A 15934-nucleotide genomic window follows, 5' to 3' on the forward strand; every position below is an offset into this window, starting at 1 on the left:
TTTGGCGCCAAAAATTGATTCAAAAACAAACTGAATTTCCGACAAAATTTCCAGCAAATTATCACTGTTTCAACGGAGACTTATCAGCTTGTATCAGAAACGTCTCTCTCATAGTCATATATTAAATCAATCCCAGGATGAAAATTCTAATCCGGGACGCTAATGTGTTAAAATATTGATTCCTTTATAAAAACAAGACACCATACAAAACAAATTACAAATTAAACAACTGCATAAAGATAACATTTTTTAAAAGAAACCCAGTGACAGATTCTCCCTCTTGTTTCTTCAACCAAAGAATGATATTACAACGCATGCCAAGTTTGAATTACTTTAAAAATTAAAGTCCCTTTATTTTGTAAATACTAGACATCAAAAGAGTTTTTGTGAGCCATTTTGTGGGCTAATCACTCACTTTCATAAGCTGGACAAACAATGTGTTTAAGGACTTAGTTTTTCCTCGCTCTCTTCTGTTTCTCTTTCAAATGGTACTTATTGTGACTTGAAGATAATCAACAAGCTTCTTATTGAAACTTGAAGAGCTCAGCCAGCTCACTTAACAAGTCTTATGCCCATATCCACATGTGAGAAAATATAGTTTAATTTATGGTCATTTTCAGCATTTATATTTCCATCTTCGTTTTTGGTCATATTTGCATGAGTTTCAAAGTCGAAAGCATTGGAGAAGATCCAGTTAATGCAACCTACTAATGGAACAAATGTTCCTCTTGTTCTTTGCTCTCTACCCCTAACATATTGCGGCAATACTATACATCCTACTTACAATTCTTGCTGCCAAAGCAAGAGATACAAGAAATAGTTTTTCATTTTAATGTGATTCTGCAGAGTGCAACTGAGACCAGTATTCCTTCACAAGCTGCCCAAACAGCGAATCTTCCCTCCTCATTAAATTCATTGGCTCATCATACTCCACAAGCTTTCCTGCAACATAGAAAATACTCCTTGTTTTAAATATATGAATCCTTCATTAAGTTATATTAATATCAGATGAAGCTCAAAAACAGGACTCAGTCACTCACCATCACTAATGGCAAGTACCATGGTGCAATCCATCACCGTTGGTATCCTGTGAGCCACTGTAATCACAGTACAATCTGCGAATTCAGTCCGAATAGTTTTCTGTAAAATGGTGTCAGTTGCATTGTCGATTGATGCAGTTGCTTCATCAAGCACCAATATCCGGCTTCTCCTTAACAGCGCACGCCCCAAACAGAATAGTTGTCTTTGCCCCATGCTCCAGTTTGATCCATCATCCACAACTATTACCAATTCATAGTTAATATCACTATCAAAAATAGAAGCCTGAAAATTTATAGATGCCACTATACTTACCTAAGGAGTCAAGGCCTTCTTCTTTCTCCTGGACAGCTTCCCGAAGCTGACATCTTCCAAGAACCTAAGAAAGTGCCCACGAAATGATTAGCATGCAGATGTAAAAAACCAAAAAGTACTTCAATGAACAAGAATTTCAGTCAAACATCTGTTAGATCCTAAACATCAACAGAGAACAAAGAAGTATCGAAACTTACCTCCCATATTTCCTTGTCTGTATGTTCAGATAAAGGATCCAAATTATATCTCACAGTGCCATTGAAAAGTGTAGGATCTTGAGGAATTATACCAAAACGTGTCCTCAGATCATGAAGCCCAATCTTACAGATATCAATGCCATCTACTATAATCTTCCCTCCAGCTGGCTCCACTAAACGAAATAGAGCACCTATGAGAGTAGTCTTTCCACTGCCAGTCCGGCCAACAATACCAATTTTGTGACCTCCTTCAAATGTGCAACTGATGCCCCGAAGGACAAGTGGTGCATCAGGCCTATATCTGATCTGTTGATCAACAAATTTCTCAGTATACTAATCACCATTCAGACAGAACAGTAATGAACATAATAGAATTTTTACCTGTAAATCGCAGATATCCACTTTACCCACAGCAGGCCAGTTGGCTGGAGGGCGACTGTCTTCTATCACTTCAGGGGCTTCACTTTGTACATGCATGTATTGGTTTAGTCTTTCCACAGAAATGATATAATTTGCTATAGTACACTGGTTCTGGATAGACATAACTAGGGAAACATTTAAGGAAAGGCCATAAGAAAGTGCCATCCCGATAAATCCTGTACATAACAGAAGTAATTGAATAACAATTAGTAGCTTAATGATATATGAAGAATCTGTCTCAAAAAATATTTCAAATTCTAAAATATGTCCATGGATATTTGCGAATTAGAAGATAGCAATGGCTCTTTGAAGATACCAATAGTACTCACCTGGGCTAAAAGTTCCAGGAGGAAGCAAAACCATGCAGAGTGCTGCCGACGAGATAACAGCTGCACTGAGCACTTCTAACCTTTGAATCAACCACTCATTTGCAGCAAAACTGTGGAAGAAAGGACTAGCATTGGTATCAATGAGATCAAGGCTCTTTGCAAAAAAACGCTCTTCCTCCTCAAAGGCCCTTATTGTCATAGCTCCTGCAACTGACTCAGCCAAATGATTTGCCACAAAGGACTTGGTTGTGCCATTGATCCGCATCAATTCTTTAGCAGAAGAAAAATAATATCTCTGAAAAAAGAAAATTTATATAATAATCAGTAAATTACTTGTTAAGGTTCATCGTAACAACTCCAAAATATATGTCCCATGGAAGATTATAGAAGACTGCCCCACTTAATATAACTCATTAGGAAAATTTGCATAATATTACCTGCAAGCGAATAGCCACAAAAATCACTGGTATTGAGACAAACAGAACTTGCCAGGTGACAACAGCTAGTACTCCAAGATTAGTATAAGCATTAGTGGTAGCCCCAACAGCAAAGATTAAACTGAACGGGATATCAAGGTCAACAATACTCAGATCGGAGGAGACCTATATTAAGGACCAACATTCAAACATTAAAAGAAATATTAGTTTCATCAACCCCTCTTTGTTGGCAAACATTTTATGATCAAGATGCTTACCCGACTAAGTATCCTTCCCAAGGGTGTGGAGTCATAAAACGACATAGGTGCACGGAAAAGAGAATTTAGAAGCTGTGAAAATAAAGATTGTGATGATCGAAGACCTAAGAAAACAGTAGAGAGAGATCTACACAGCAAAAATGCTGTTGAGGTAAATCCAATCACTAAGTAAACTACTATCAGCCGCAATGTGCTAACATGAGGATTATCTACATTGGAAGCCATCCAAGTGTTCTGTGATATCTGACCAAACACAAATACAAGGTGGGAAAGACCAGCCAAGCTGAAGAACAAAAAGCCTTTGTTCTGATTCAGATATTGTATGTATGGCTGTAACCCTGTGTCTCCTATTTCTCTCTCTTCTTGTTTTATCAGCTGATCACCTTTGGGTGCTTTAAATTGTTTGTCCACATAACCCTTCTTGATCTCTTTAGCAGGTGTACCATGCTTCTGAGAAGTAACAACGGCAAGTCTCTCAGAACCAGCAGTTTCTTTGTGTGCATTGACAAGGTCCTGAAATTCTTTACTTGATGACAATAACTGATGATAAGAAGCTGCCCGCAGGATTTCCCCATCTGACATTAACTGTCAGAAAAAACAAGATTACTGCCAATAACTGGTTATAGAAAGATCATAAAAAAGAAAAAATGCAACAGAGTTTGCACAAAGCCATACATTTCAATTATCTATTTTGACTTGCACGGTCACTATGTGTTCTCTGTCTGACCAGATTGTTCATTGCGTAAGAGTAAGAAGCGAATTATTAAGACCGGACAACACTAACTATGTATTCTTTCATAGGCTACTTGGTGAATAGAAACCAAAACAATTAGTCCTAATAACTTATAGAATCTAATACAAACATAAAACACTACAATACAAAAAGTTTGGAGAACTTTGAACATGAAAAAAGACATGAAAGATGATGCAGATGCCATCAAACTGCAGAAATAGTAATTATCCAATACATGGTTAGAGATTAAAGCTGCAAGCAAGTGCATTCCAGATCCAAATTGATTAAATTCAATCAGTTTGTTTTAGATTAAGCAACTAAGCCCTTAAGGTAACAGCAGATATCTAACACTGAAAGTGCTCCAGACATAATGACATGGCAACTAGAAATGGAAAATCCAGACTACAAAAAAATCTCAAGTTACTTCAAAACACAGAAGCGAAGAGAAGAAAAGAAATTGAGAGTACACTAACCAAAACAGAATCAAATGCAGGTAGGAAATCAACTTGATGAGTCACAAGTAAAACTGCCTTCTCTGAAAGTGCTCCCATAACATATTCCTGGGAGAGTTTAAGTTAGCTTTCCCGAAAACCAAGTTATTATATAGAGATCATGTTCAAAAAAGAAAAGCAGTTACATTAAATAAACTTGTGGCCGTATGAGCATCCACAGCACTGAATGGATCATCCAACAAATCATTCTCGAAATCTTGGAATCTGAAAAACAAAATCTTTGAAATTGTGTGGCAGTTTTATTCTCAACTGCAACTTGAATTTATTAAAGAGGCAAACATATGCTTTTAATACTCAATAAGTATGTTATGCTATGGCAGCATGAAACAGGGACATGGAAAACATAATGAAATCAATCTATCACACCTACAAGAAAAGGGATTGGCCAAGCCTTATATACATTAATGGACTAAATCTTCTTAATGACATACCAAATCCTTGTACCAAATATATAAATAATCAGTCATCCTCCTAACAAGCGTTAGCGTTAAATTGGGGATTAACTTTGATTAAATATAGTTTTTACTTACCATGACTTTATAATAATTGAAGATCCAAGGTATATGCTTTGCTTGATAACTTATCGTTTAGTCAATGACCTTATGGAAATGGGAATAATTCTAAGCAAAATCTTTGCTTTAAAGCCAATAAGGGCTCCTTAATGCATATGAAAGGACGATTAAAATATATTTGATTGGAGACATTGCATATTTTAATTTCTCATTCAACAATAAGCATCAATTATTTTATTGATGAAATACCAATGATCAATGTAATGCAATAGAATACTACTTAATTTGGTGCTATAAAGGCTGTGCGTAAGTTGTCCGTGGGAATTGGGACATGGAAATACACATAGTTTTGAGAAGGATGAGAAGGAAGAAGAATCCTTTTTCACCTTCAACAATGTACTTGAGATTGACAAGAAACAAGGTAGAGGAAGATCGAGCTCGAAAAGGGTATGTCCCGGTGCTCGTTGGTAAAGAGGGGATGATGGAAAGAATCTTGTTACCAACGAAGCTGATTGATCATCCATATGTAGTTTCCTTACTGGAGCTGTCTGCTAAAGAATATGGATACGAGCAACAAGGATTGCTGCAAATTCCGTATGATGCTGATTGCTTCAAAAGGGTTATTGAGAGTATATCCAAGGAGAAACAATCTTGATTCTTGACAAGTGTATATTTAGTATTTACATGATCAAACTAAGTTAGCTTTGCAGTTTGGATTCATAATAGAAGATGCTTCTTTTAATAAACTTAAACACTACATATTAGCTCACTTCCAATTTATTATCTGTTTTATATATCACAGATTATTTTTTGCTAGCCTATATCTATAGTTTTCCTTAGTTAAATTTCATTCTTAAGGTACCAATCCCCTTGATTGGGGTCAATATTTAGAAGTTGCTTGTTGTAGTTGAGGTCTTGTGATATTTACGCAGTGTGTAGATCAAGATAAACTGGGTATATGGTTGTATATATGTCCAGGTACAATAACTTTTCTTATCTTTACATTTTACTTATCCCTAGAATGGCTTTTGCAAACAAAACTTTTGCTCAAGCCATCTCGTGTTGGAGGTATTGACAATGAATGATGAACAATGAATCATCCCTGGATTCTGGGGATACTTTTGCTCAGTAGTGGGCTTCCATTTGCAGATGAAACAAGGCCAATCAGATAAGAGGTGCATGCTTGTGTTTCACCTGAAAATGCCAATAAAGTGAGATTCCAAAAACTTCACCTTTTACTTTTTTTTTTTTTTTTTCTTTTATGCCGAGAGATTACTCTATCCACATACAAACAATAAATCCTGAACCAAAGGATGCTACTGGGTTCTGGATAAGTAGAACTTTTTTCATCTTTTTTCCAAACTTTATATGAACTTCCATGGTCCCCATTTGTGTTTACATCTACATTAGGTACATGTCATAGTCAAGATTACTGTAACCTCAGCAACTTATCCTCATCACATATGGTAAATAATATGCCTATTTAAACCATAACCTGTTAAAACTTCATACAAATCCATAACATATAATTCTATCCTGTATTGGGTTCTCCAAACTTCTTTATTTTTTATGGCCTTGGCTTCATCAGAGAGCTCAAACAATCTCAAAGCCACCCATGATGACATTGTGGAACTGGAAATTACAGAGGTAGATGAAGCCCTCCTCAGGAATTTACTGGAGGAGTCGATGAATGAAGACATGAGAGAAGATGCAGCTTACTGTCTGGACGTGAATAATGAGCGAGAGTTGGAGCGGTTCAGTGACTTGGATTGGAATGATATGATGGATGTTGCAGTTCCAGCATTGCCAATGGATGAAAATACGATGGTATGGTACATAGATGAGATGGTTGGAATGATTGATTTTGCTTGTAATGGAGATTTATTGGAATTTTACAGTGGGGACTTGTCTGATGAAACAAATTACTGTGTCTTGTGGCAGGAATAGCTAATATTGTACCAAGTTAACCTCATCTAAGCAATTGCTTTTCAGTATTGATGGTGTTTGGGGAGTTTACTTGGTCGTGGTTTGCAATTTATTTTAATGCTAATTGCTAAAGTAATAGGTGGCAATATTTGTAACCAAAAACAAAAACAAGTAAATAAAGGTCGAGGGTTTTGGAAGTTAAATAAATGATGACTGAACAATCTAGGACAGCTTTATGGAAGTGTTTGCTTAGCTAATTCTAATTTGTTCTGCTTGCATTCCTTTTCTAGCAACGAATTTATGGTCAATTCTTGGACCCCTTTGATGTATATATTCAATATTCTCTGATAGTTTCAACCAAACAAACCTAACAGAGCCGGCTTTCCTGAAAACTGAAACATGCATTAAGATTTTTAAATAGAAAATGCCGCATCACAAATTCTTTTAAAATGACACAAATGGTGTAGCTTTCTAGTTTTGTGCACAATAATGGAGAACTGCTCAATTAGTCGAAAGATGCAATAGATTCAAATAATGTGTTACATTGATATACCTCATCCTACAGATAAAAATATCCCATTTGCAACAGAATGGGCACGAAACAAATACAAATACTTGGCATTTAGCCCTGTGGCCATATTCGTGTACAAAGCTCTTCTTACACTACAAAAAATAGCAGTAAAATTTGTTTCTTTGAGTGAATAATTTGATGCTGGTTCATTATCTACCAACTAATTCTTTCACGTTTCACAAAGCTGGAAAGCGCCAGAATCAAGAATCTTTGGAGCCAACAATAAACTTGGCTATGAAAAATCCAATTGTATTAAGTGGAGATGACGGATCAAACCTCTGAACAAGTTCTTCCTCGCCAGGTCTTAACCACTCCCTGTGGAGTAAGTGTTGAAACCAATTACTGACAATTATGCTAACAAACAGACACACCTCCTCGCCATAAAAATTAAATAAAATTAACAGGTTAACAAAAGAAACAACCAAATGATTAAGATTAAACATACAGAACTAATCAATAAAATATTGTCCTTACACCATATCAAAGAAAAAAAATTCAAAACTGGGAAAAAAATTAGCACAAACATTTTGGGGAAAAGATGATAGATTTTCCATTCCTATATTGCGTATCCCATTTTAATCCCAAATAATGAAGCTGCTTTTGAAATTCGCATAAATAGAAAAAAAGTTAACAAAAATTCATAATACAAATGCTGGTGGCAACATAGATAATTCCCCATAATCTTAGTTTCAACCAAAGATGTGAAACTGTATTTTGTGGCAAAATAGATATTTTACATTATCGTGATCTATATGACCAACACCGAGCCACTTGAGTGTTTACAGACATAAACGTGAATACTTAAGAGCATAAACAATGGCACGAGACTGGGGCAGAAGTACTTACTCAACATATCCATCAGGAAATTCACAACCACCAACAAGGCCAGGTCCTCCAATTCTAGGATGCTGAAATATATTGACGAAAATAATAACATCATCGACAACAATGTTAACCAATTGAAGAATTTAAAAAATTAAATTAAATCAGGGTTTAGAAGCAATATGAAAATGTACCTGTGGTGCTAATGAGAGGAATTTATATGTATCCAAAGCATATCGAACCAATGCTTCATTCTCACCAGGGTTAATTGTACATCTAGCAAAAGAAAAACCCATAAATTTATTTATTTAAAAAATTAAAAGTTTTTTCACCTCCACAGTTGCCATTGCCAGAAAATGACAGCCAGTCGCCAGGATCCGGTGACCGGAAATTTCACCAGCCTACTTTGATGATGATTTTGGTATTAAAATAATCTTCTCTGAATGGTCTATTTAACCATACAATTTTCTAAAGCAATTGATGCGGCGTTTTTCCGGATCTGACGGAGAAACTTCGGGTCCAAACTTTCTCCATCAGATCCCCGTCAACCACTATTTTCATTGCTATCGAAAGTTACAAATATGCATAAATAATTAAAATATGATCATTATGATACCAGTATCATTATCTAACCATGCCGGCGAATATCCCGGTGACCGGATTCCGGCAAACGGTGGACGGCTTTATACCCTTTAATATTTTAAATAATTAATTATACTAACTTACAATTAAAATTAATCGTTAATAATATTTATATAAAATTAATGGTTAGTACACATGGTACTGAAAATCGATGAGAAGACAAAGCAGGGTACTAACGTCGAATACACAATGACTCCACCGGGGCGAACTAATTGAACAGCCTGGTCAAACATTCTCCTCTGATACTTCCCATGGTTTCTTAATGAAACAATTGTTTCCTGGAAGAGAAAACAAATTTAATCAATTTCCCCTGTTATCTTTTATTATGCATATAAAGGCGAAATACAAATTAGTAAAGGCACAGACTTCAATACTCTTTAAATTAAATAGCAGACGTAAGGCATTAATACGAAACAATCTCTTTACCCTTATTTATCTTCTTAATATGGCATAAATCAGGGAAGAAATTCGTAAAATGAATATCAACTAGACAGTCCTACCTCTCCAGCAAATAGTCGAGGTCTGAGACCAAGAGCAGAGCAGGGAGCATCAAGAAGAACTCGATCAAAGCTGTTAGGAAAAAATCCTTTTGAATTCTCAACCCTACCACCAAGGGACTGATTTCTTCCAGGCCCATTCCGCATTTTTTGCTTATTCTTCCTGATGTCAGCTTTGCTAATGTAAGTTCTCTCATTCCCTTTTTCATTGCTAACTAAAATATTGAAAATTAGAGATGAATTTGTAATTGTCAAGCAAGCCGCATTTTGTCATGCACAAAGCAAGTATGAAAGAGGAAACAATTGCAATCACCACTTAAATACAAATAAAACAATTCAATTGAGTAGATTTCAAAACTCTGACGCATATTCAATATTTTGACAACCATGCAACCTTGAGCAGAACAACCTTTAAATCACAGCTTACACCAGTCACCAGAGGGGAGTATAAAACATTTAACTAGATGGGCCAGTTCAAAATAATCTAAATACTAGTTTCTTACAGGACATACAAAAGAAAGCAAAACTTGTCATGCACCATTTAATGCTCTCTTTCGCTTTTAGAACATGCATGATCAAAGTATGAACAGAATCTACCTACCATTTTCTGTGCACGTCATAACAGCAGTCAACCCTTCTGTGGCAGTAGATGGTACTCTCTCTTCATGCAATCTTGTGTCATCGGAACCTTGAATACTTTCACAAACATTATCCTTGCTGCAGTACTTAGTAGATATATCATTGGATTCATTTCTTCGGCAAACAGCTTTTAGTGCATCTAGCTTGTATGTAGTTATACAATTCAAGCCCATTTCAGCAGCCAATTTCTGAACATCCATCACCTATACATAAGAGAGGAAGCAAATGTCTAAACTCTCCAGATAGAAATTTAACATGAGGAGGAAAATCATAACTAACGATTTCCAATTTTATAATAGAATGAATGTTCATCATGGCAATGAGTTAAGGAGGAAATGTTAATATTGAAGCATTATAAGCTGCCTTCAGTGATATTTATAATAGCTCAAATGCACCCAGAAATAGAAGAAAAGTATACTTCAAAGAAACCAGCCTTAACAGTTAAACCTCTAGAGGAAAATTTGCTGTGTACAAATCAGTAATAGAATTAACGGTCTTATCTTCCAAAAGATGAGCAGCTGGCTCCATCATCTATGGGGAGTCTCTGTTCTATGGTCAAATTTCACTAGCAGCATATATAGTCAACAGTAAACTACTATAGATACTCAAAAATTCTGGCGGAAAAACTAATAGTTGCTTCATCATATACCCAATACAGAATCAAAAGCTTCTCACAACTCTTCAGGTAAGATATAAAGAGTTGTGCCACCTTTTACATAATCTAGTACAATTGGTTCAATGTGCCCAGAAAATAAGTAATGCAGGACTCTTATGAGAAGTAGTGCATCACATTTCAACTTCAAAATTTTATCAGTGTACCTTATTATGGGATCTATCAACTGCAACAACCTCTCCTTCATCCCTCATAAGGATAGCGATTGCAGTTGTTTTTCCTCCAGGTGCTGCACACATGTCTAATATCCGTTCACCTTTTTGAGGGTCTAAGGCAAATGGAAAAGTAAAAATAATAAAGATGTCATCCAAAGAAAATATCTTTTCAGACATGAACATTAAGCGAGAGACTAAATACAGCAACCCAAAATAATCACTTCAGATAATTATGATGCTATGATGTACCTAGGGCATGAGCAGTGACAATACTTGGCAGGTTTTGGAGAAATATTTCCCCCTCAAGCACATCTGGGAACCAAAACAGAAAGGGTAAGAGCTCTTCAAACTTCGAAAAAGCATACCAAAAACTATAAACATGTACCACATAAAAGTAATTTCAATATCAAAAAGAAATAAAGGGACCTACAAGCATATACCATATCAAAGATGCAGCAGTTAAAGCATGAAATTCAAGTAATATAGCTAAACACTTTCTCAGTAGGTGGACATTCCAACCAAACTACCTTCTCAGTCAATCAAAATTAGCCAAATCAAAATTATTACTTCAGAATCCGCTCAGAATATATTTATTCACGGATACATTGAGGTGTATCATGGATCCTCAGTCTAAACATTTGATGCAAGCAATTAGACCCTAAAAGGAAAAAAAAAAAAAAAATCAATTTCTCTAATTCCAAGGCCCAAAATAACCTAAGAAAAAAAATGGGTTTTATCTATTACAGATAAAATATAGGACAAATTAGAATTACAGTAACACATAACTTACAAGGAGAAACCAGAAAACTACAAATGATCATTAGGAATAGGAACGATATATTTCGCTAAGAAAATGCAAATGTGACAACACCATTTTCTTGTGTTGAGAACTATTAAAAACATAAATATAAACATAACACCATTCTTTTCTATAAAAGCTACCACTAAATATTTTCTGTCATATCATATTCCAAGAGTGCAAAATAATGTATATACTGTTTGGTAATATACCATAAAATGAAGGCAGTTTAAATATTCGATTATTCATGTCAACAGCAATTCCTTCTGTAACACGGAAGATCCCAGCCCTTGACATCATTGTTGTTCCTTGGCCAATATACAAGCCACCACGTTTAGAATAATAGGGATCTACAAAGTTGTAACAAGAAGTTGTCAACCTCTTGATAATGGAGAATTTTTTCACAAGTCACAAGGTTATATGAGAAGAAAAGGACACAAAAAGCAAACAAAAACAGAAGATTTATTGTTCCAGTAATAAAAGAGTACATTTTGACTGACAAGTTTAAGCAACAATTACACATCTCGTTACAAAAATTAAAGCTATTTCTAATCTATCAATACGATTTAAAAGAACAAAGGCTGTCAACAAATTATTATTTATATGCCAATTCAGCAAAAGATTCACCAATTTTGTTGGATTTGGCATTGAATTCCTAATAAGTTTTTTATTTCCGAATAATTAAAGACCAAAAAAAAAAAAAAAAATTGGCAAAGAAGTCAAATTTGAGCAACAAATAAGCTTCTTGCCTGTTTCTAATCCATGCATAACGGTCCCGCGTGTAACGCCAAGTCCCCATTTACCATCGACCCCAGGTTGCTCAATGGCAACTGAAACTGCAACTATATCTCCTTTCTCGACATGAGCGCTGCAAGCCATCACACCAGGAACGTATATCTACAGGCAAATTAACTTGGATAATATGAATCATTTTATAGTAAAAAATAAATTCCTGGTCAACGAAATGAATGCTTTAGACCCATAACAAATTGACAATAGCCCTTAGATACTTTCTTTTTTTCATTTAAGAATTATGCAACTCCTATAAACCTGCTACTCCCCAAAGTCCCAAAACACAAAGAACCCTTAGTATTAAAAGTTAGCATCAAATGAGACTATGAGAGGGAAAGGGAAAAAGAACAAAAACTAGAAAACTATCCAAACCTGAGCTCCCCGAAGAACTGCTTCTGCACACTTCCTACTTACAATCACCTCCTTTGGAGGTTTTCCAGGTGCATAACCATAATCAATAGTATGTGGTCCTGAACCTTTAACAAATACAACATATTCTAACCCAGGAACCAAACACTTAGAGATGGTTCTATCCTGTAAGCTTTCCTTCATGGCCCTTGCCATGTCTTCATTTTGTCCCAGCACCACCTTGCCACATGCATCAGAATTCTGATTTACGTTACTTTCTTTTACAGAGTGTTTAAGCTTCTGGGCAATATCAGAATCAACAGTGGCATCAGTTTTGTGTGAATCTACGCAATCAGCAGCCTTTTTAAACCCTGAATCCTGCATGATTGTCAGTAGCTTCTCAATGACAGCATCACTTGTTGACTTGAGTGTGTTCACACGAACACAAGAGTAACAAGACGGATGCCTAATTATAACATGAAACAAAAGAATCAATGAGAATAAACCCAAAAAACAAAACCATGTTATTTTAACTCCTAATGTATGTATTTTGAGTAAAAGCCTTTCCTGAAAATTCTGTATCAAAAAAATCACCTATCAAATGCTTCTCCAAACATAATTGTATCCTAAAAGTCATTTTTGTTAGCTGAATATATATATATATATATGTATGTATGTATGTATGTATGCTTTATTAATATCTTATTTAATCTTCATTGTCCTAACTTGGAAATGAACAATTTAACTAGTACCAGAAATGCCAAAACCAAGCTTCAACCAAGGAAGAATTAAATGCAAGTCTTGACAAACAGTTGATCAAAGCAACAAAAGTTTCTAGTGAACCAAATAGTTATGTTGATGCGTAATTTAAAAATAAAGTGTTGAGAGAGTGAAAACCAAGTAACCTACGTTAGGGCTTTAGAGATGCGGGAGAAATGTTGAACTCCATATGCCTTGATGAAGTAGTCTTCCACTTGAGGATTCCATCGCAACACCGGATTGAAAGAGTAACGCTCTGAGGGATCCATCTGTAGAATAAATTACCGAAAACAATTAATTTTCAACAACTACATCTTGATTATCAGTATAGACAGATTATAGGGAGGGAAAGATATAGCTAAACCTTGTAGTGAGTAGGGGTTTGGAGAGTGGCGAAATTTGTGCGAAAGGTTTTGAGCAGAGTGTGACAGTCCCTCGCTTTCTTCATTCAAAGAGAAGCATAGGGGAGATTGTGATTGGGCTAAGGGTTTTGAGAACAATGGATGGGCCTGTTTTTATTAATTGGATTACTGATATTGGGCTAGGAGATATATAAATGTTTCAACTTAGCTTATTTCGTTGAATGTAAGGGTGTACTTAGAATCTCTGTTTTAAAAACCGGACCGGCCGGCTGGACTGGTCAGACCGGGACTCTGTCGCTTCTCTGGTCCGGTTCAGATCTTAGCGGGGTTTTTTAATATTTCAAAATTATAAGCGTTAATTGGTAATTTGATAGGGGTTTTTGGAGATATGTCAAAAGTTTAAGGATTAATTAGTAATTTGTTTGGGGCATTTTTGAAATAAATAAAAATTTTAGGGACTAACAACTTTGTCAGGATAATTTTTGTAATATATTAAAATTTGAGGGATAATATTTAATTTTTAAAAATTAAAATTGTCGTTGACATCATCGGTCCAACTGGTTGACTCGTGACCTGGACAACAAATCGGGTTGTCTTTCGGTCCAGGTTTTAAAACAATGCTTAGAATAGCGGTCATGATCTCTAAACTCTATAGAGTCATAAATGGCCGCCACTCATGCCTATATGCAATCATTTGTTAAACAAAAATGTTACGTTTACAATATCTTTCTCTCACAATTCTGATGTGATAGTTTGCGACTGACAGACAGGACCTATTTGCGAGTTGGTCAATCAAAAATTGTTACGTCGGAATTGTGAGAGAAAGTTTATAAAAAAAATAAAAAAATTTTGGGGGTAGTATTACTCTTTGTTAAACTAATTCTTAAATCCATCATCATTGTCTTTATCAATAGAAAAATGGTGTTAATTTAAGTGAGTTTAGAAAAATATTCAGCTTTCTTTATATAGTATAATTGTACTTTTGAGAATTAAAAGAAATGGGAAGGACGAGAATAGTTGAAATGGGTGTTAAAAGAGTTCAATTAATGGAAGCAAAAGGAATGAGAAAGTCCACGCATGGATCATGCTTTGACAAATGCAACAAGACAGATGAGTGCAGTGAAGTTCAAAATCTTTTACTTCCTCCAAGAAACAATCTTATTATCCTGGTCCTGGATGTTAAGGTTGGGGTTGGGGCAAAACCTAACGTGATTGCGTGTTGGGGAATTCCACATCACCAACTACACTTACCCTTCATCAGTTCTCATCTTAATTTTGTGTGTCAAACCAAAACTCCTCTATTATATTGAAAGGAACTGTGTGAGGAGTTCCTTTCAATATAATATTAATATGTGATGATAATAATAATTAACAAATTTTGTACCAAAAGGTTTTAGGACGATGTGAATCATTATCCTCATCCATTTGCGACCTGATTTCGTGATTGGAATTCAGTCTTCGCTTTTTACTACAAAACTAAAATTAAAGTTTCGCAAAAGTCAGACGGTTTAATAATTCAATGCTTTTTATATTATGACATTTGATACGAAAATTAATATTTATCAATTTGGTTATGAAATTTATATTTATTTACTACACATAACCTAATTAATTATTAATTTAATATAATTCAATCTCCAAATCTGATCCGTCTATGCCACTTTCTAACAACTATTTATCAATAGTTAAAATAAGAGTAAACGGCATATTCTCATCCAACGAATTGATGAAATCCTAAGTTGGTACCCCAAGTTATATTTATTTCAGATTCTCACCCTTAAAATAATACTATTAGCAATTTTTAGAGTATAGAGGGTGCAATTACCATAATGCCTTTAACCCTAAATTAATAAATTATGTTTTAACCCCTAAATTAGTAGAATTATAACTTACCATTTTATTTTCAAATTATCTCAATGACACCCTTGGTCACTGCACACCCTCTCGATTTTTGCCCGATTTGGGCTATTATGACTGCGTCGAACCCCTTAGTCACCTCCATCACCTTCCCCATGGTTTTTCGTCCAAAACACCTCTGGTTCCCGACTCATTGGCCCCTCCTTTTGCCGACGCCGTTAGGCTTAGGGTTTCTCTGTTCTTCGCTGGATTCTGGTCGATTCCAGCGACGAAAATCCAATTGGACACCACCGCTGCAACTAGCGTCTAAAACTCTATAAAACCCCTATGTCCCCAGCAACT

At 35.4% G+C, this 15934-nt stretch overlaps 3 protein-coding genes across 3 annotated transcripts; 1 reads left to right on the top strand and 2 right to left on the bottom strand.

Moving 5' to 3' along the window:
* Nucleotides 1–689: 689 nt before the first annotated feature.
* LOC116120744 (ABC transporter C family member 10-like) lies at nucleotides 690–4640 on the bottom strand. Its single transcript, XM_031406713.1, has 11 exons — nucleotides 4609–4640; nucleotides 4364–4442; nucleotides 4200–4286; nucleotides 2994–3578; nucleotides 2737–2901; nucleotides 2300–2594; nucleotides 1932–2146; nucleotides 1551–1856; nucleotides 1354–1417; nucleotides 1041–1280; nucleotides 690–942 (listed from the first exon to the last, which is right to left on the bottom strand). Exons 1-11 carry the CDS (start codon nucleotides 4638–4640, stop codon nucleotides 830–832), a joined length of 2181 nt encoding a protein of 726 aa, XP_031262573.1. The 3' UTR covers nucleotides 690–829.
* Nucleotides 4641–5081: 441 nt separating this feature from the next.
* Nucleotides 5082–5405, top strand: LOC116120745 (auxin-responsive protein SAUR71-like). Its single transcript, XM_031406714.1, has one exon. The coding sequence runs from the start codon at nucleotides 5082–5084 to the stop codon at nucleotides 5403–5405; it is 324 nt and encodes a 107-aa protein (XP_031262574.1).
* Nucleotides 5406–7179: 1774 nt separating this feature from the next.
* LOC116120746 (putative methyltransferase NSUN6) lies at nucleotides 7180–13876 on the bottom strand. The gene is made up of 13 exons (XM_031406715.1): nucleotides 13738–13876; nucleotides 13524–13642; nucleotides 12639–13080; nucleotides 12224–12371; nucleotides 11687–11824; nucleotides 10925–10987; nucleotides 10667–10788; nucleotides 9810–10050; nucleotides 9212–9423; nucleotides 8889–8989; nucleotides 8264–8345; nucleotides 8094–8155; nucleotides 7180–7562 (listed from the first exon to the last, which is right to left on the bottom strand). The coding sequence occupies exons 1-13, from the start codon at nucleotides 13819–13821 to the stop codon at nucleotides 7448–7450; spliced, it is 1929 nt and encodes a 642-aa protein (XP_031262575.1). The 5' UTR covers nucleotides 13822–13876; the 3' UTR covers nucleotides 7180–7447.
* Between the last annotated feature and the right edge of the window lie 2058 nt (nucleotides 13877–15934).

Source organism: Pistacia vera, unplaced genomic scaffold (genome assembly GCF_008641045.1).
Source record: "Pistacia vera cultivar Batoury unplaced genomic scaffold, PisVer_v2 Contig943, whole genome shotgun sequence".
Taxonomy (NCBI): domain Eukaryota; kingdom Viridiplantae; phylum Streptophyta; class Magnoliopsida; order Sapindales; family Anacardiaceae; genus Pistacia; species Pistacia vera.

Excerpts from the sequence above, each read along its gene's own strand:
- LOC116120744 (XM_031406713.1), bottom strand. The coding sequence starts at position 4,640 with ATGTATATAAGGCTTGGCCAATCCCTTTTCTT. Across the intron at positions 4,287-4,363 it reads CGGCCACAAGTTTATTTAAT|GAATATGTTATGGGAGCACT; the intron begins GTAACTGCTTTT and ends AAACTCTCCCAG. Across the intron at positions 1,281-1,353 it reads AGAAGGCCTTGACTCCTTAG|TTGTGGATGATGGATCAAAC; the intron begins GTAAGTATAGTG and ends AATTGGTAATAG.
- LOC116120745 (XM_031406714.1), top strand. The coding sequence starts at position 5,082 with ATGGAAATACACATAGTTTTGAGAAGGATGAGAAGGAAGAAGAATCCT.
- LOC116120746 (XM_031406715.1), bottom strand. The coding sequence starts at position 13,821 with ATGAAGAAAGCGAGGGACTGTCACACTCTGCTCAAAACCTTTCGCACA. Across the intron at positions 10,988-11,686 it reads TAAACTGCCTTCATTTTATG|ATGTGCTTGAGGGGGAAATA; the intron begins GTATATTACCAA and ends TTTGGTTCCCAG. Across the intron at positions 8,346-8,888 it reads GGAGTCATTGTGTATTCGAC|ATGTACAATTAACCCTGGTG; the intron begins GTTAGTACCCTG and ends TTCTTTTGCTAG.